Raw genomic sequence first — 20,917 nt, 5'->3', positions numbered from 1 at the left:
AACGCAGAAGCTCCTAACGCACGGATGCTGTCCTTCCTTCTTCTAACGCTTAGGGTCCGTTTCCGCGACTCTTCAGAGTACATCTGAGTGGGCGCCCGTGCTGGGGTCCCGCCCAAGGAAAGGAGTGGGACCGCACGAAGAACGTCACCGCGCTACCAGACCGCACAGGCACTTTGCACGGGCCATCTACGCATTGGTCTGGAGGTAGCGCGCCGTGGGTAAGGACTCCCGCAGCGGGTCTGAGGGGCAGGGCAGGCGGGGGCGGGAAGTGGGGGCTTAGGGACCCGGACGACTGGACAGGAGTGGAGTTGGGGTCCCTCAGGGCGGGGCAGCAACTGAGGGAAACTGAGATGAACTCCAGACATCTATGCCTAGGGTCTGCTTCAATCTTTGCTTTGGATAGGAGCCGGGTGGGATGGGACAGAATCTACACCTTTGGTTCCCACCCACCCTCCAGGAAAGCGGAGAAACTCCCCAGGTCCCCTTGAAGGATGGGTAAAGGGGTGCTGCCGGGGAACCCCGGAAGCAGCTGCTCTAGTCGATCGGAGCTCAAAACTGGGAAGGAAAATATTGGGCGAGGGGTTATAAGCCACCTATATCGCCTACCTCCCTCTCTTTTTCCGCCCCCCTCCCCCCTTTTTCGTAGCTGCTGACGCGCTGGTGGCGCTTATTAATCATTCACCAGGCCACAGCCGCGGCAGTTAATGGCTGTGCCGAGCGGGGCTCTAGTCTCCCGGCCTCCCCTGTCCACGCTCGCGTGTGCCCAAGCGCCCTGGAGCGGCGAGCGGCTGCGCGCAGGCAGCCGCTGGGCGATGCGCTCCGCTCGCGCCGGTGGAGCCGCGCTCCCTGCAGTCGCTGAGCGCTTCCCCTCGGCGCCCGGCGGCAGTGATCTGCGGGCGGACCGCCGGGGTGCCGTGTGAGGGCGCAAGCGTCAGGGGCGCCAGGAGAACACCCCACCGCCGGCAGCCCCATCGGCCCCCATCGGCTGAGATGTTCCCCAATGGCACCGCCTCCTCTCCCTCCTCTCCTAGCCCCAGCCCAAGCAGCTGCGGCGAAGGCGGAGGCAGCAGGGGCCCCGGGGCCGGCGCTGCAGACGGGATGGAGGAACCGGGGCGAAATGCGTCCCAGAACGGGACCTTGAGCGAGGGCCAGAGCAGCGCCATCCTCATCTCTTTCATCTACTCCGTGGTGTGCCTGGTGGGACTGTGTGGGAACTCCATGGTCATCTATGTGATCCTGCGCTACGCCAAGATGAAGACGGCCACTAACATCTACATCCTCAACCTGGCCATCGCCGATGAGCTTCTCATGCTCAGCGTGCCCTTCCTGGTCACGTCCACGTTGCTTCGCCACTGGCCCTTCGGCGCGCTGCTCTGCCGCCTCGTGCTCAGCGTGGACGCAGTCAACATGTTCACCAGCATCTACTGTCTGACCGTGCTCAGCGTGGACCGCTACGTGGCCGTGGTGCACCCCATCAAGGCAGCACGCTACCGCCGGCCCACCGTGGCCAAGGTGGTGAACCTCGGCGTGTGGGTACTGTCGCTGCTCGTCATTCTGCCCATCGTGGTCTTCTCGCGCACGGCGGCCAACAGTGACGGTACGGTGGCCTGCAACATGCTCATGCCCGAGCCCGCCCAGCGCTGGCTGGTGGGCTTCGTGCTGTACACTTTTCTCATGGGCTTCCTGCTGCCCGTCGGGGCCATCTGCCTGTGCTACGTGCTCATCATCGCCAAAATGCGCATGGTGGCCCTCAAGGCCGGCTGGCAGCAGCGCAAACGCTCGGAGCGCAAGATCACCCTGATGGTGATGATGGTGGTGATGGTGTTTGTCATCTGCTGGATGCCTTTCTATGTGGTGCAGCTGGTCAACGTGTTCGCAGAGCAGGACGATGCCACGGTGAGCCAGCTGTCGGTCATCCTTGGTTACGCCAACAGCTGCGCCAACCCCATCCTCTATGGCTTCCTTTCAGACAACTTCAAGCGCTCTTTCCAGCGCATTCTTTGCCTCAGCTGGATGGACAACGCCGCCGAGGAGCCAGTCGACTACTACGCCACAGCCCTCAAGAGCCGCGCCTACAGCGTGGAGGACTTCCAGCCTGAGAACCTGGAGTCCGGCGGCGTCTTCCGTAATGGCACCTGCACGTCCCGGATCACGACCCTCTGAGCCCGGGCCAAGCAGGGACCTTGCCCCAAGAGAAGGGGAGAATGAGGAGAAAGGGAGGTCGGGTGCGAGAGGTGAAAGGATCCCAGGCATCAGGGTGCAATGGGAAAAGTGGGGCTAGAACACCGTGCGCTGCGGTTGGAGACCTGGAGAGGGGCGCGACAAAGGTGGAATTGGACGCTTCGCTTATAAGCGGGGAAGACGAGCGGGCCCCTTTCTCCTCCTTCGCTTCTTCCTCCACTGCGCTTGCACTTCTGCATCCCTCTGTGCTCCCGACTCGGCAGTGTCGAGCTTTCTTTCTCCCCGTCCTGCGGATGCAGAACGTGAACTTTTTAACGTGGCCAACTCAGCCTGACCCTCAGCGCCGCGGGTCATTTCTGGTTAAGCTGAGCGGCGGTTACCGCTACGGGTTTCCCTCGGGAAAACCCAGCTCTCCCTCAGCCGCGCCCCGCCGCGCCCCTCGCTCGCCAGGTTCTGCCTGATGCCCCTAGCGGAGTATCCGGAACCGCCGCTCTTCCTTTCCGCAGCCCTACTTTAAGGGAAGTCGGACTTGAGACGGACCTAGGCAGCTGGTCTTTTCTCCCACTCTCTGGTGAAGGAAGGTGCGCGCTTCCCCGGGCTCCTCCACCACTCCCACTCCACCCAGAGCGGAGCCAGGTGCTCAGTAAAATCGGTCCCGCCCTTCGAACCCCAGGCATTCTGCAGTCCTTATCCAAACCTCCCTTTGGAGCAAAAAGAAGCTGAGAACAAGCGACTAGGGTTTTGTTTTTTGTTTTTTAAGATTCCGGGGTTTGATGGGGGGGGGGGGGGGGAGGACTTATAATGGAAGCTACCCTCCCGCCGGTTCACAAACGGCGCGTTTGGTTTCAGACACCAAGCGCTGGGCACTCCCGGGGAGCTGGTCTGCGTTAGGCCAGGCAGGACAGGGCGCACTTTCCTCGGGGGCCGCCCGGGAGCTTGACTGCAGCTCCACTAGGCTTTCTGCCTCACCCAAGCTTCTGGAGGTGCAGATCCAAGAGGAACAACAGGCACCGGGCCGGGACCTCGGGTGACGCCTTCCCAGTCTCGGCCAATCGCCACCGCGTCGCCGCCACCTGCAGGCTGGAGGGTGCGGCCTGCCCGGTCCCTGAGGGCTGCTGCCTTTCAAGCGGTGCCTAATAAGTTATTTTCTTGATTAACATATTTATTTATGTATGTGTGGTGTTTGAAAAATGTGTCTCTGCTTCCCTTTCCTCCACTTGCCTAGCCCAGGGCCTTTTCTTCAGGACACTGGGGTTGAAGGCAGCGTGGAGGTGACCGTGGGGGAAAGCTCTCTCCCCAAGGTCGCCTCCAAACCCCTCCTTTTTTTGCTAGGCCCTCTCTTCTTATCCTTTCCTCTAGCCTTTCTATTCTTGCTTTTGTCCAGTGAAGTTTGGGGAGTTTTTCATACTTTTCTTATGCAGTCTCTTATTTGTCTTATAATACACAAATAATGTGGGTTAGCTTCCTCCCACGCAGAGTGGAAAGTCCCAAACTCCTAGCTTCCAACATCACCCTATTCAAATCATAATATATTCACATACTACGTATATTTGTTTATCTTGCTCCTTTGTCATGAGTCCGTGAAACAGTTGCCAAACAGTCACTAACAAGTGACAGGTGTGAGACTGGCTAGAACACTTTCAGATATGAGTGTTGAAGCAGCCCTCAAACTTGGAACTTTGAAATCTGATTCAGACAGGATTTAATCAGCGCCAAGGATGTCCTTGCTTATGTCCCTGCTTCCTCTCCGTTCCAGCATAGGTGATGCTAACCTACAATCTAGTTAACACCGTCACTTCTTTTGAAGAGATTGAAAGCAGAATAATTTGTGTCTGTGTTTAATTGGACGAACTTCACTGGAAGCCTGAGCAGGCAACGACCAATAATTTTACTGCTTTGTATTTCCTGTATTGCTTTAGGATGCTCGCTTGTACATAGTAGGCACTAAATACATGTTTGTTGGTTGATTGTTAGTAAACCAGAGTGTATTACAACAATCGGGAGTTCTCAGGTTCCCTCACTGACATGATACACAATGGTTGAAATCACTATGGAAAAATACATTTTGTGTATATTTGCTTCAAGAACATTGTACTTTCCTGAAAGCAGCAACCAAGAGTTAAAAATGGCCCCAACGTTTTGTTTAATGAACAAATATCCTTTTGGTCATAAATTTGAAAGTTTAGATCTGCCATTTAAAAATAATGTATATTATTACACCTATGGAAAATAGATTTTCAGTAGTTCAAAACAGTGCAGTTTACACAGAAAAATCTTGATCATTATCCTCTTAGGAGGACACAAATCTAGTGCTCTTAACCTGTTACCATTGTACTGTTAACTAAATAAACAAATGTATTACATTGTTGCAAGTTGTCTGACTTTGCCATTTGAATTTTCCTGTTTCAACAGATCACTTAAAACAGACACACATATGGGCTTGGGTGCTCTATGTTTCATTTAGATTTTAAGAAGAAAGATTTCGATTACCTTTGGAAATTTTACCAAGATTGAAGCTATAATTTGGTTTTTTTTTTTTTTTTTTTTTGATAAAGAAAAGTCTGTTAGTTCAGAGAGGGAGGAAAACCACCACCACCACCACCAGCACCACAACAGAAAATGAGTCAGTATGAGTAGGAAGCAGTATACTCGGTTGCCCGCTCTGTGGTTTGCTGTTGTTACCAGACTAACTAGATGATGTCACAATCCTTCACACATTAAATTACTGTCTGCTCTCATGTATGACCTCAGACTTCATTGTGGGAGCTAAATAATTGCTAATTTACATCCCAGAGAAAGGTAAAATGGAAAGAAGAAAAAAAAGTAATCACCTAAAGGTGTTTCAGAGGGCCATGAGTAAAGGAAATACAAACATCAGATTTCAATGTAAAAGAAGAAAGATGTATTTTATGCTTTGGCCATTTCCATCCCTGGAAGAATTTAAGAAGGTACTAAAAGAGATTATTATTATTATTATTAATAGACTTTATTTTTTGAAGTGATTTTATTTTCACAGTAAGATAAGGAGAAAGGAGTATTTTCCAAGCAGTGATTCCAGAACCAGGGTAGGGGGACTATGGGCTCCAAATACCTTCAAATGCCTTGCAACTCTAGGCTTTATAGTTCTATACATTATCTCAGTATGACTAAGAATAGCTGGACTTTTGTCTTTTTATTATTTTTAGAAGCTATAGCAAGGTGGCAAATTGAACTCATAACTTCAATGTGCAGAGAAAACATTTTGTTCTTTTGGTTTTAACTAATTTGAACATTCTTCCAAGCCCCTTCCAACTGGTTAGCTGGGAGGAAAAATTAAACAAATGTTCAGACATCCAAATGAGCTGATAATTTAAATAGCCATTTTCAGAAAATTTCAACCGTCTCTTGGCTGGCCTCCCTTTCCCCTTTTATCATCTCTAAAATAGGCTTTAGAGTGAGTATTGGGAGGGGCTTTGTGTCCTAATGGAGGAGGGGACGTGGTGGGGTCCTTGGAAAAGAGGCTCTACCCTTTGCTCTCTGGGAACAGGTCATTTGTCCATCTGGATGCTTCCTGGTTGCAGCCTGTCAAAATCTACAGCTTCTGGAGCCTGTGATCTGACTTCTCATCTTGGTGAGGGCTGTGCCTCAGCTCATGTGGGCTGCAGTCCTCAAAGAGGCTTCTGGGGTCCTCATACAGCCCGCCAGCCTGGGGTCTACCCCCGCCCCTGCCAAGGAGCGACCTGGCCCAGGCGCAGCAGGCAGCCCTGTGGTGAGCCTCTTGGCTCAGTGACCAGAAGAGGTCTAGGGTGGCTCTAGACTGGTGCCCCTCAGGATCTCCTCTGGCTGATAACGTCTTCTGTGGCTCTGTCTCAGATCTTTTGCATCTCTCCTTACCTTTATTAACCTCACTCACTAAAAACATTCCACATACCCAGCATCCCTGTTACACTAGAGGAAACGCATAGCCCTTGAGTCCTTTAGTCCTGGCCTTTGATGTGTTGAGGCAGGAAGAAAAAATTTTAGAAATCTCTGTGCAACCCCCACCCCCACTGCCTCACCGGATTCCCAAGCTTTTTCGCATTGCCTAGGAGTTCGAAACAAGCTCTCTCCTGTGGTAAGGTGATGAGCCCCAACTCGGGTGAGAGACTGTGATGAAACGTGGTTTATGGTGGAAGGTAAATTGTATCCGTTTAATGCCTATGCTCTCTCTCTTACTGAGGACCTCTGTGTTCTCAGGCTGGAATTTCTGTAGCCACCTTCTCCCACGATGCCCTAAGAAAGGATCATGTTTGAAAATCTTTGATGCCCCATCCAATTTAACACTGACCATTGAAAAATGCTGTGTGTGTGGTTTGGGCCTGAGGAAAAAAGACAAAGAGTTCTCCTGGAGAATATCATGGAAGATACATTTTTAAAAATTGTGATATACTCCCAACTTATTTTAAACAAATAATTGAGATGTTATATTTATAACAATCTCTAGAAAACACTTTGTTAGTAGGGTTATGTCTTGCAAATCTTGCTCATTCCCTACTTTATTCCAGCCTGCCCCATCAGAGGTTAGGTCCTTAACTGTAATGATTGATAGTCACGTAATTGTTACAGTGGTATGTGCTTTAAAAACAAGGTATTGCAAAATCTGTGCTGCTCTCTTGCTGCACCATATACCTCTGAGCTCATGAGAACCTCTTCCTTATATTCAGATGGATATCTTGCTTTTATTCGACACATTTCATTTGTTGGTGTTAAAAGAAGCCAGAGAGGTTCAACATTGTTACATGGTTTCCCAAGAGGGAGACAGGTGCTGAAATAATGTTATAAGTGATGAATTTACTGTTTTGCTGACCATCTGGAGATGGGGTACTGTCCTCAGTGTGCTTCTGAGAGGACTGCCTTAGGGATGATCAGAAACATTCGGCTTCTGATTTCACGCATAAAGAAAAGGAAGGTGTTCCTGCAATGATGACACAGTGGAGGAGGCCTGTGAACAGAAGCAACCAGTTCAGACTAAAATATCAAAACACCTCCTTGTCAAACTGTTGGGTGGAGAAAAACATCATCTAAAAGGAGATATAATTTTAACTAAAGCCCTTTGGTAAAACATTCACTTTGATGAGAAACTTAACCATTGTCAAAACATATATCAAATGCAATCTTCTTGGCCTAAAGCTGGAGATATTATACTTATTAAAGGCTGAGACTATAGGCATGCTCCTAAAATTCTTTGGAGTAATAATGAGCTTAAAACTCTAAAAATAAATACCTTTTTAACCAGACTGATTTAAGTCTTCAGTTTTGAGTGGACAAGAAGTATAAAAGGAAATGAAAAGTAGGGAATGCCATCAGCTAACATACTATCTCTGTAGTGAAATTCAACTCTGCACCCCTCCTCAGCACCTGCATGCCTAGACCAGACACAGATGACAACCTCCAGTGCTCCCAGCTTTAAAAATTTAAGAAAGACTTACTATGTACCAGAGTCGACTTGGAGAAAGATATATTATGGAGATGCTGTACAATAGGATGTACAGAAAAAGTTCTGACTTTCATAATAATCATACCTGTATCAAAAGATAACAAATACTTCATTTAAATTTAAAGAGAGAGGGGGGGAAACAAGTTCTAAGACATGATAGGCAAGCAGAAAAATATTTTACAATACCACATGTGACTTGCATGACTATTCTAGGAAAGGCTGTCCAAATATTGATGAACAGTAACTCTCCATAGTGTTCTTTCTGTCTCTGTAACCCTTGAACAATTCATTAATCTAGCTAATATTATTAGCAGTGGCAAAATGTCTATTCAAAGTCAATAATTAAATTAAACATTCTCCTTCATGTCCAATGAGCCACTGTAACTAGCAAATCAAGCAGATATCTGCATGCCTTTTTCAAAAGACTCTCAGGTCTTCCTCTACATAAACTTGGTGTGGAATCTGAATTTAAACACACACAACATAATTAATTAAGCAACCAGGAATTTCTTAGGTAATAACTGGTGAAACAGGACTTAAAAGCTCTGCATCCGCCACCTCCTTTCCCTTTTAAGTTCCCATTTCCTAATCCTTCTCCCCCAGCCTAGGACTCCCCATTTTCTGATTTTTCCCACTTCTCCCAACAGAGCTTCTCTCAGAATTTCTTTTGATTTGTAGTTTACATCACTGACAAGGCTTCGGGTGTTATTTTCCAGAAGCAAAGCTTTTTAATGGGGACATAGAAGGTCAGGCAGCAATATCCTTGAAATTACATGTTTCTAAAGCAAGCATTTCTTAACAAGTGGTCCAAGCCCTGCATCAGAATCAACCAAGAACTTTAAAAAATGCATGTTCTCTATGCTCCACCTTAGAGGTTTTGATTCAGTAGGTCTGGGTAAGCCTTGGTATTTCTAAAATACTTTAATGTTTGAGAACTAGCCGTTTAACTGTTAAGAGCATGGAGTTTGCCCTCAGCAGACATGGCTCTGCTTTCTTCATTGAGTGATGCTGGGCACATTCATCTCCATGACGCACATTTTGCTCATATGTAAGATCAGGATAATAATACCTCCTTTATAGGGCTTTTATGATGAGACAATGCATGTCAAATGCCAAACCAATCAGAACTATTTTAGTTGTGAATGAATGAAAACCTAATTAGCTCATACAACTGAACATTCTCAAGGAAGATCTGACTTCATGGTGTACTTGATCCATAACTCAGTACAATCTTTTATTTTCAGTCTCCTTTTCTCATCTCTGACTTTCTCAATTTTGGCTCTATTCTCAGATTGGCTATTCTTGTGTAATTATAAACAGCTGCAGAAAACTGAAACATGACATTTTTCCAGGTTCAGATTTCAGGGGAAAGAGTAAAAATGATTCTCCCTGATTAGACTGTCTGAGATCATTTATCTGTTGGGAGCCATCCCTCCATGTGTCTCTCACCCTCCATACACCCTGCTGGGTATGCCAGGAATATGAGGCCCTGACCACTTTTTACCTAGATTATTTCTCAAGGTTGTGTTTGCAGCAAGCAATCTGGAGCAAGGACAACGAGAAGGTTTGATTACTGCTTACTATCAATCAGTGGTTTTCCCAAGATCAGTGCCCCTCAGCTGTGCCATAGACCCATTGCTGCATAGCATCCATCCAGGCTCACACTGCCTCCCCTGCTGAGAATCAGGGGTAAAAGGAACTTGCAAATCATGTTGCTTACTGGCTGCACCATGAGTAATAAAGTTCTTTGTCTCTGACCCAGAAATCTTGTGTCTTCTGCTGGCATCTACGAACTAGCAACAGACCAACTTATTAGCTTGTAAGTAGAGTAAAATCAAATTCCAGATTCTGATAGTATCTACCAATGAACCCATTAGCCAGGCCTGGGAATTATGGCTGGCTGGGCCTGGGTGATATACCCTAAGAGGAAAAGTTATATACAATTACCCAAAGTAGATAATGAAGGGTATGTTATGTGGCAAAAATAAAAGTAAATAAGAATCACCTACAAAAGTGTGGCACAGATTCAGGTGATATCTTTCTATCTATCTATATATAGATAGATAGATATCAGATTCTATTATTAGTATATCTGCAGAGAAAGTAGAAAATTAAAGAGACTCAGGTTTTAAAATTCTTCTATTTGATTTAGCCATATATTTAAGTATTAAATAAGTATTAAATACTTTAATATACAGAACTTTACATCATTTTTTAAATGTAAGAACATATGAAAGTTTAGCAAAATTTATTTTTATTTATGTAATAAAATGATAAAGAAAATTAGTGATATTATTTATTTGGGAAATTCAAAATATCTCACAAATTATACTTATGGATTCCATATGGACCTTAAGAAAATTAATCACCCTGTGCATCAGATTCTACATCTTTAAAATGAGGATAATTAGACATCAAACCAGATTAGTAACACTTTATTGCATTCCCATAAGATTAATGATATTATATAAATATATTTAAAAATGAGGTTATAAAGACATTTTTATATTATACAGAGCATACAGTTAAGCATACTGAAGATGGCATTGAGATCAGGAACACATGAACAACATGAAGTAATACACAAAGGTTTGGTTGGGCCAGCTCAAGCTATATTTTATCATCAGCAATTGGGAAAATGTTTGCTGTAAATACAGTTTCAAGTAATAGAAATAAAGTTGCCCACCACAGCCAGAAATGGGTACCAATGATTAGTAAAATAATATCCAGTTATTTGGATGTCCTTCTGTTTCACTGTGGCTTACAAATATATGTGTGCCACATATTTGGGACCTGCAATACCATCATGAAGATAACCAACTCCCATGAATTAGACTGACAGTTTCAGTTCCCCTCAGATTTTATAGCAGTTACATAAAACTCTCAGTAACCAGAGATTAAAATATAGCAGCAGGGCAGGCAGGGAAGAAAAGAGAAGTAACATTTATTCAGTACCTACTTTGTAAGTGATACATTTTGCCAGATGCTTTACATGCTAGCTCATTTGATCTTCACCAAAATTCCTATGAATTAGAAATCTCTGTTTCCCTTACAAAGCAAGGAAAGAGAGAGAAAACAAACAAACAAACAAACAAACAAACAAAAACCTCCACTTCTCTAGCATGTTAAAGTTGGTAGTTGGCAGAACCAGGACTAAAAAGCACACCTATTGACTCCAAGAACATGATCCTTCTACTCTCTCAAAGTCTTTTTAAATGGCACACAGATTCCATTCCATAAACTACATAGAAATGTGAAAAGTCTAACTACTGCCTCAAGTTTTACAAATCATAGTGACCAAAATCAAATGTCAAAATGTACCACTCGACTCAGTCTGTAGCTAAGGGAAATAAAATGAAATAAATTGTTAGTAAATACTTAAGAAACTATAGTATTCCTCACAGAGACAATCAGATTATCTATGAGAAACACCAGTTTCACCTCTAAGTCAAACGTGGCCGTGTCAAGAACTGTTCTAAACAGGAGATGCTATAGAACAGTGATTAAGTGGGTGAGATTAGAAATCAGAACACCTAGTTTAGAATCCTGGCTTTAAAAATCACTGGCTATGTCACTATGTGCAGTTATTTGCCCACTCGTGCTTCATATATCTTAATTAAAAAATAAGAATAAAAATAATTTGTCCCATAAAGTTAGCAAAGTGACATTAAGTCTTTCAGCATTTTTTACATACTTCAATAAACCTTTTCATTTATATAACTATCGGAGAGATTGCAATAGTTCAACAACAATGAAAACCAGAAACAGTTTTTTTTTTCACTTATGAAGATAAACATGTTCCGGTTATTAGGAATTAAATAATTAAGGAACATTAAAATAATTATCAGATACTACAACTTTAACAGCCATTAGAATAGGACAAAACCCCAGAGTTTAAGAAGGTAAAATTCTAGATGAGCAACATTAATTCAGTCCCATAAACTACTATAAACAGCTTTCAGGACACCAATAAGAGTTGGGATTTTTTTTCCTTTCTATTTAAACTAGTAAGTTGTTCTGCTGTAACAATAGTGTAAAGTAGTTGAAAAGCATTAAACTAAATCTTTTTATCTGGTACTCTGCCAATTAAGAGGTCATGTCTTTTATCAGGATACCAATTAAATAGAATACCCTGAATTAGTCAAATTAGTCCTTTCTAGTTAAGGAAAGATGAGAAACTCAGAAAACAAAAAGTCTCCCCAAATATTAAAAACTGATTTATTAAAATAGAACACAACTTATTTTCTTATATTTTTTTTCTCATAAATTATCTCATTGAATCCACGAGCAGAAGGAGTAGTATGCCAAACAAAGAGGTAAATATGCAAAGCACAATTTCAAACAGCTGTGGACACTTTTAAGCTGGGGTCTGCCAAGTTTTTTTTTTTTTTTTTTTAATGAGTGCTCTCTCACCTGCAGCTGCATCTCTCATCTCATTTGCAAACCAAGGCTGGATCTATAAAGAATAAAATTGATGACTGCATCCATTCCTCTGAGAGTTAATCCTTTTCCTATGGCAATATCTTCTCCAAAGTGAGAATCTCTAGAATCATCACAACCAATATCCAGTTGCATCCCATTTCAAAATGAAATAAAACTGACTCCACTCTAACTTGAATATATATTCACTTTCCTATTGTTTTTTCCTTTCTCCTTGACAAAAGCACAGGGGAACCGAGGGGAAGCATTTGGCAAGCCAAGTGATGGGTTTTTGCAAAGATGGTGAGCAGTATGAGGAGGACAAAAGCCAACCAGGATTTGCTTGGGCAACACCTAGTCCTTGCTCTCTCTTCCTAAAGCGCTGATGGCAGGAACCTGACTCCCAGTTGTATTTCATTAGTCAGTCTATAGACTCCCTATGGGTCAGTCATCTTTGAATCCTAGCCTGTCATTTGAAAGGTCACAGTACCCAGCAGTTAGGAGCAGGAACTGTGGAGCTTGGCCACTTAACAGCTTGGGTAAATGACTGCATATCTTCACCTTAGCTTTAGTTTCTTCGTCTGTAAAATAGGGGAAATAATAGAACCTACATCATAGGGTTATTATGAAGGTTAGATAAGTTAATATATGTAAAGTACTTAGAACAATACTTGGCACATGGTGAGTTTTCTAAGCATTCAGCAAAATACCATTACATTAAATCAACAGATTTATTAAGACAAGGCAATGCCTTGAAGTCACTGATTTTGGTATTGGACCCATTACTTACATCTTGAGTGTTTCTCTCCCTGTTTTTTAGTCTTCTGGGGTCTTCCCTACATGAGCATCTCACTCTCACAGGTCAACTAATTTTTCTAAAGTACAAGAATTATAATGAATTCCTTAATTCTAAGTGTGTTGGCTTTCTAAAGGGAGATAATAATAATGGTTCCTTAACCTGGCTGCACACCAAACACACTTAAGAAGACTTAAAAACAGATATTCCTAACATCTAGCTTAGGATATTCTTGAGAATAAAGCCCAAGCATCATTTGGAAACAAGGTTTCCACAGGATTCTGATACAGGTGGTTTCACTAACTAGTATTGAATCTCAATTATAGAATTAAAAGACTTCCTAAAGGAAAGCACTGCATTTCTAGTGAAGAAATCTTGAGTGCTGTGATTAGTCTATTAGTGGTGGAGGTGTATTTTGCAGTATGGGACCTTCTTTGGTCCTTCAAATTGCACCACACCATCATTAGAATTGCCTGGCACTCCAGTGTCTCTTCAGAAGCCTTCTGTAAATCTCCTAAGAACAAGAGTATTGTTGCCAACCCCTCTTTTACTGGTATCATTTTCAAGGGTGATGGAAAATATTCATCCTAACATTTTTCCTCTTTGATATTCTTCCTGCAAGACACGTCTCTTCATGGGAACCAGATTTTGTAAATGTGTAAGTTTCTGTAGCTTTCCTTTGCATATCCTTCAACACTCCCTCGGGTCTTGGTTCATGCCCCATCAGTTATTTAAATTAAAAAAGAGTATATAACATTCTTAATCATAACCTCTCCCACTGCATCTTTTTCTAGTTCTCTCATGTGATTAGCATATGCAATACAAAAGCCATAAGCAAAAGGAGACTACGTTTCTTCAATATTTTAGCTCATTAGCCATTATTAAAATGGAGACTATGCTGGGGCCTGAGCAAGCTGTAATTGTGACTGGTGGGAATAGGATGGTGGTGATGACTGACTATTATCTCCTTTATCCTTATTATGACCTCCTGGCTACAGTGGAAGCAGCTTCAAAGAAGGGGTTTATTAGTGTTCAGATGAGAAATCATAGGGTCTCACCGGATATTTAAAGCAACGATAAAAAAATGAAATGAAGGACTAATGACTTGGAAAAAAACCCAAATGACAGATATGACTATAAAGGGAGAGTGTAGAGGTCTACGTTTAATATATCAAAACAATATTTAGCCAAGGTATAAAAGTATAGTAGCTCAACATCCAAGAATAACTCAAATAAATGTAGTTTCATTTGTTTCCCATAAGCTGCATAAAACTAGAAAAATAAACATTGACCAATAGTTTGAAATAGAAGATATTTTGCAAAGAACTTTCTAGGAATAGGAAAAAAATTTTTTTTTGGTCAAAAGTATTACAGAAGGAAAATCAATGCTTAGGAGTCCAATTTCAGTTAATTTATTTCTCCTAGATTTTAGTAATACTTAACAAGATTTTTTTAGTACTGGGAATAGTTCTTTTTTCAAAACTCAGACCTATTTACTCCCATTTACTTTCGTATTTTATCACCACTTGAAAGTTACGTCTGAGTTAGAAAACACATATTTTAATATTATGTCCGGTAAGTTAAAGACTCAAATAATATTCTTAGAGATAAAAGATTAGTGATAACATGACTTTGTAAATAGCCTGCTTCTGCATCTTTGTTTCAATTTCTTGTCCCTAATAATGTTTTACTTCTTTTACAAAAATGACAAATTTTAGATGGCAAATTTTTTCAATTGTGTATCCTTAAATTAGTATCTTGTTTGAAATGATTGTATTCATTTTATTTCCTCCCTGGAGTAATGGTCTGTATGTGGATTAACATCCTTGGACAAGTAATACTGGTTAATAATACCTTGCATAGCTGAGGTGTTATGAGAAAAAGTTTCTCAAAAATGTGTTTGTCTTTTACCTTGGGATTTGACTTTTTAATGAAACCAGTGTGAGTCATCACCTATATTGGCCAGAAAAGGCCTTTGTTCTCTAGGGTAGAATATCACTTATCCTGTTTATAATACTTAGAGTCAGCAATTCTTTGGCATGAAAACGAAAAGATGTTGAGAAATACACATTTATTTCATGTGTTAAGAGAGAGATTTGGCAGGACCCACTGTTGTTATATTTATTAAGCAAATTCACTATAGGATCTGGTTTTTACAAGGGCACATGAGTCTTTAGGTTATCACGAAAAATTGCTCTAAATTTCATGAATTGTGTGGTTAATGATTGACAGATTATTTTAGTTGATTTACTCTTTGGTTGAAGAAAAACCAAATGAAAAATTTACTCAAGTTTTCTAGATTGCCATTTCTAGAATTTATTTGCCATCTCAGTGTCCAGAGTTAGAGAAAATCATTAGTCAAAGTTATAAATAAAAGAAAGCATTAGCATAATTTATGGAAAAATATATAATACTCTGTTAAACAATGCCACAGAAAATAATTGAGACTTGTGTTTAAATGACTCAATATATTTAAGTTTAAATCTGTTTTTAATTAATTTATTAATTTATTTTATTTATTGGCTGTGTTGGGTCTTTGTTGCTGCACACTCACACAGGCTTTCTCTAGTTGCTGAGAGCGAGGGCTACTCTTCATTGTGGTGCATGGGCTCCTCAGTGTGGCGGCTTCTCTTGCTGTGGAGCACAGGCTCTAGGCACGTGGGCTTCAATAGTTGCAGCACATGGGCTCAATAGTTGTGGCACATGGGCTTAGTTGCTCCACAGCATGTGGGATCTTCCCGGAGCAAAGCTTGAACCCATGTCCCCTGCATTGGCAGGAGGATTCTTAACCACTGCACCACCTAGGAAGTCCCTTAAGCTTAAATCTTAACATTTAAGTTTTAATCTGAGGCGGAAAAAATCATCCTTGTGGCATATTTTTCTATGATTTAATTAGAAGCCCCTCCACTTTTAGTATTAGCTACTGTCACTGCTTGAAGTGCTTTTCTTCTTTTTAGGAGTGGGTCTTGCCCCATAAAGGATTAGTATTACAGTTCCTAAGTTAGAATTTGAAAGTGAAGACTGAAGTAAATGCTGTGGTTTCTAAAACTTTATTGAATTCTAGGCCCTCTTCAAGTTTAAATTTAAAAGAAAACCAATCTTATTTTGTGGATGAATGGAGGAATTTCCATCCACATGGCATCAAACATTTTGACAAACACAGAAATGCAAAGAAGATACAGTTGTTAGTGAAAAAATATTAGTTTTTACTGTACAAGCTAATATTAATTTTCTCATTCATACAGAAATATTTTTAGTTGCCTAGAACCTTGAAAAAGATGTTCCCTACTTTCATGGAATTTATATTCAAGTGGGATGAGACAGACAATAAACAAATATAAATATATTAATAGCTATTGTGAAGATAAAACAAGGTGATATGACAGAATTTCTGGGAGACTAAAATCAACTTGTCAGAAAATGCCCTTCTGAGGGGCTGCTATTTAAGGTAAGACTTAAATGAGGTGTAGGAGATTGAAGGGAAGGGCATTCCCAGCTGAGGACCTAATATGGGAATGATGTATTCAGGGAACATGCTGGCAATTGAGCAGAAGAGGATGAGCAGGAAAGGAGAAGTGGCCGGTAAGGAAGGAGGAAAATCAGGAGAGGAAAGTGTCTCTGTGCAGACGAGTGGTCACCCGTGCCAAATGCTTATGAGAAGTCTAGTAAAAGGATGATCAAGTGACCATTAAATTTGATAGAACGTAGGTTGTTGTAGACCTAATGTAGCAGAATTTCAGAGGAATGGGGATAAAGGCCAATTGGAGTGGGCTGAGGAAAGAAAGGAATGGAGAGGAAATGAAGACAACTTCAGTCAACACTTCTGGAAAGTTTTTCTCCAAAAAGGAGCTGAGAAATATGGCAGGATCTGGAGGAAGGGATCAAGAGAACATGTTTACGCTAGTGGGAATAATTAAGTTCAGAAGGATAAATTGATGGAAAGAAGGAATATTCCAGAAAGAGAGTCCTGGACTAGCAAAGGCACTGGCTGAAGAGCATGTGCCCCAGTCCTGGCTTTGGTGGAAGCCGGCACGCTCATCTCATACAAAGGCAGGCATGAGAAAATGGGGGCACAGCGGGTGTACTGCAGCTCGGAATAGAGATCGGTGATAGTCTCATCTCGGAGAGTGGGAGGTTAGCATCCATTAAACTATAAGGATGGCCAAGCGGTCCTGAATACCTGGTAAGGATACGTGATTATGAGTTTAAACTGGAATCTGTCAGCAGAAAGTACATGCTTTTCTGCAGACTTGTTCAGCTGCCAGTGTGGGATAAGAGCGAGTGGGACAATTAGAGTTAGAGTTCTTCGGAGGAAAGTGGAATTGGAAGAAAAAAAGGGCAAGAGAGTTAGTTAACTTTTTTTAAAGTACATAGATAAATAGTATGATATAATTGAATAAGGAATAAAGAAAAATGAGAGAGATCATGAAGCATGAACAAAAGTAAAGATCGATGATTCGGAGAACTGGTGTGAAGGAAAGCACAGCTGGAGTGGGAATGAGAGAGAATGAAGGGCAGGTAAGTGTAAAGAATAGGATATAGACAATGGGGGACAGTACAGTTGTCAGAGATAACAAGGTCCAAGGTATACCTGTGGGAGCGGGTAGGGTTGTAAGACAGGGGGAAATGACATGGAGAGTGAGGAGGGTCTAGGAGATGTACAACCATGTGAGCGATGAGTTTTTCCCAAGGATACTGAAGACACACCGATAACAATGATAGCTAGAGGGGTAGAGAAGATGACAGAGGTTGATGTACTAAAATCTTCTATGAATAAAGGAAGCAACCAGGAGGTTAGTGGATGGCAGCTACAAGAAAGGTGAGACAGTGTGACATGAACTGAAAAGGTGGCTGAAGGTTTCAAGCAGGGAGAAGTTACACAGAAGCAAAACGAGAACAGAGACACCAACCTCACTATTGAACCCCAAGGGTTATCTTATTAGTGACCAAATTATTCTCTTTACATCTAAATAAGTGGTATCATGTGGAAAACATCATATCTGTTCCACTAACAGCCATAGCTAGAAAGGGATAGGATTCATTAGAGTTTAACCCTCGTTTCATTTTTATTCTATTACACAAAGATATTTAACCTAACTCATGCACAGAGGTACTCTAGAGAGTAACTAGCTATTAAACCTAAAAGTGTTTGAAATTATAATATATTCAACTCCATTACTCATTTTAAGATTTGCCTTATATGAAATAAATTTTGACATTGTAGGATATTTCACTGGAGGGGATGGAGAATTGTGATATAATGACTAGAAAATACAAGAACAGGAAGAAGTTGTATTCTCATAGGTAATAAGATTGCATATTTACAATTTCCTTTTCCCTCTCAAACTGTGAACATAACAATTTAACACTAAAGAATGAACTTTCTCTCTGGCTGCGTGAAGCTATTAATGCAAAATAATCAGCGTATCTGGGGTGAAATTTACAGGAACGACTTATAATACACACTTCTTCCAGTTCTTTTGACAAATGTATTGGCTCTGTTGATACCCTATGATAGATCCATTCTATCTGTCTTTTTAAAATAATGTATCTCACAAGGGGCTAAGCAGAAAACATATTATACGACACAACTGTTTGTTTCTTCATTTCGCGTTCATGATTACTTGAGTCACAGATGACATACGATCCAAACCAGTAACATATGTCTGTGCCTGACAGAGGACATTTTTCATTTTTTCAGTCTGGGTTACATCTTCAGCAGCAGGTGTTGTGAATCTAAGTGAAATGAAACAAGCTTCTAAATTCACTTCTCAGGTTCAACATACTTCAGAGCATTTCATGGCACCAGAAATAAAAGGTTCTGTTCTAAACCATGAAGGTCTAGCTTACTTCCAGACTCTATAAGCTTGGATAACTCACTTTATTTTAATGTGATGTTTCTCCTTTTGATCAGAGGCCAGCTACCTGGGCCACCTTTCCTGTCCTTTGTCCCAACCCCTTCCTCTGTATACCTTTGATCCTGCTGGATCACAGAGGTATAGGAGCAAAACCTCAAGTGATTGCTCATACCTCTTCGTCTTTCCTGGTGCTTGGAATTCTCTTGGTGTCTTGAGCTTCTGAAACATTTCAACACATCCTTCAATGCTCAGGTAAAGCATCACCTTCCTTATGAAGCCTTTCCAGTCTACTACATTCACCTCTTTTCCAGTTAGTCATTCCTTCATCTTTCTTTCCATGTGCATTTGAACATACATCAGTTACTGTTAGGGTGGCCATAAAACACATTGTCCAAACCGGGCATTTCTGAGAGAAAAGGAGTCCATTGTTAATGATTACTCTGGGACACCAGGCGTAAACAATGATTGCCCTGGCTAAGCAGGATGTGTGGTCACCCTAATTACTGCATTTATGGCATTACATTGTGGAACCATCCTCCTCCTGCAATCAGGTTGTGAGAACAAGACTGTTTTCTACCTAATGCAACGGCCAGTGCAATTTAAATACTTGGTGGATATCTACTGCCTCCCTATCCCTTTCTTCTAATCAATGTGTCTTTAGGGAATCACCGTGCCACATTCTTTCTACCCTTCTAAACCTCACCCATGTTGTTTAGATGGAGCTGAACCTCCCGTGCCCCGCCAGTTGCCCCATGTGGGTAAGGACATGATTCAGGTTTCATGGGTCAAAGTGACATGAGTCACTGGCCAGCCCCTATCTGTCAGTGATTGGTTCAGACCTGCACATGGTGGTCTGATTAGAGCCAGTCTTATGGGTTTTGTTTATACTGTAAAGAGGAAACTCATTTTCCACTGAGATGGCTATGCTGTGAGCCTGGAACTGTCAGAGGATTCCTCACCTCTAAGGAGAGCTACTCATGAGAATGAAGGGAACACTGAAGAAAACAGAGCCAAGAATGGATCCTGCAAGAAACCAGTGGAGTTTTTGTCTCCAGTGTTGTCTGAAGCTGGATTTGTTCACCCTGTACTTTTGAGTTATATAAGCCCATAAATTCCCTTTTAGCTGAAGTCAGTTTGTGTTGTGTTTCTGTCCTTTGCAGGAGAAAAAAAAAATTTTTTTTCCCTGACTGATGAGCCCTGGGTGATCGGAGACACTCAATATGTACTGGGTGAAAGAGTTGGTTGAAAGGAGTAGCGGTTACTTGTGGGAGGTCTCACAACTGGGAATGACCAGAGGTAACTCTCCTATCTGCAGCTCCCGAGAGCCCATTGCCAAGTTGCCTGTCCTTCAGGGGTGCTCTGCCCCTGCGGCGCTTCCTTCATGGACAGCTCCTGAGGCAGTCAACACAGGCTCTCACTTTTGTTTCTTTGTTTTTCTACTTTAAAGGCACTTTTTCTTCTGCCATTGGTGACTGGATATTAATTTGCAGACAGCTAGGTAACTAACTGGAGCTTTGAAATACACCATCAAGATAAAACCATCTTGGGACTTCCCTGGTGGCACAGTGGTTAAGCATCCACCTGCCAGTGCAGGGGACACGGGTTTGATTCCTAGTTGGGAAGATCCCACATGCGCGGAGCAACTAAACCCGTGTGCCGCAACTACTGAGCCTGCGGCCTAGAGCCTTGTAAGCCACAACTATTGAGCCCACGTGCCACTACTGAAGCCCACGTACCTAAAGCCTACACTCGGCAACAAGAGAAGCCACCACAGTGAGAAGCCCACGTACCACAACGAAGAGTAGTCCCCACTCGCCGCAACCAGAGAGAGCCCGCACACAGCAATAAAGACCCAACACAGCTAATAAAAAAATAAATAAATTTATTAAAAGAAAAGATAAAACCATCTTCTCCCAGATAAATTAGGAGTTTGGAATTAATAGATATACATTTCTGTATATAAAGTAGGTAAACAACAGGTCCTATTTTATAGCACAGGAAACTATACTCAATATCTTGTAATAACCTATAATGGAAAAGAATCTGAAAAAGAATATATATACATACATACATATATATATATATATATATATATATATATATATATATATATATATAGATGTATAACTGGATCACTTTGCCATACACTTGAAACTAACACAACATTGTAAATTAACTATACTTCAATAATAATAAAAAAAAGTATTC

The 20,917-nt window shown here is 41.9% G+C and overlaps 1 protein-coding gene across 1 annotated transcript; it reads left to right on the top strand.

Annotated features, from left to right (window-relative positions):
- The first annotated feature begins 990 nt into the window (after positions 1-990).
- Positions 991-2,511, top strand: SSTR1 (somatostatin receptor 1). The gene has a single exon (XM_057724627.1). It carries the CDS (start codon positions 991-993, stop codon positions 2,161-2,163), a length of 1,173 nt encoding a protein of 390 aa, XP_057580610.1. The 3' UTR covers positions 2,164-2,511.
- The last annotated feature ends 18,406 nt before the right edge of the window (positions 2,512-20,917 follow it).

The sequence above is a fragment of the Hippopotamus amphibius genome, chromosome 2, assembly GCF_030028045.1.
Source record: "Hippopotamus amphibius kiboko isolate mHipAmp2 chromosome 2, mHipAmp2.hap2, whole genome shotgun sequence".
In the NCBI taxonomy this organism is placed as follows: Eukaryota; Metazoa; Chordata; class Mammalia; order Artiodactyla; family Hippopotamidae; genus Hippopotamus; species Hippopotamus amphibius.
This window is presented reverse-complemented; position numbering and strand designations above follow the sequence as displayed.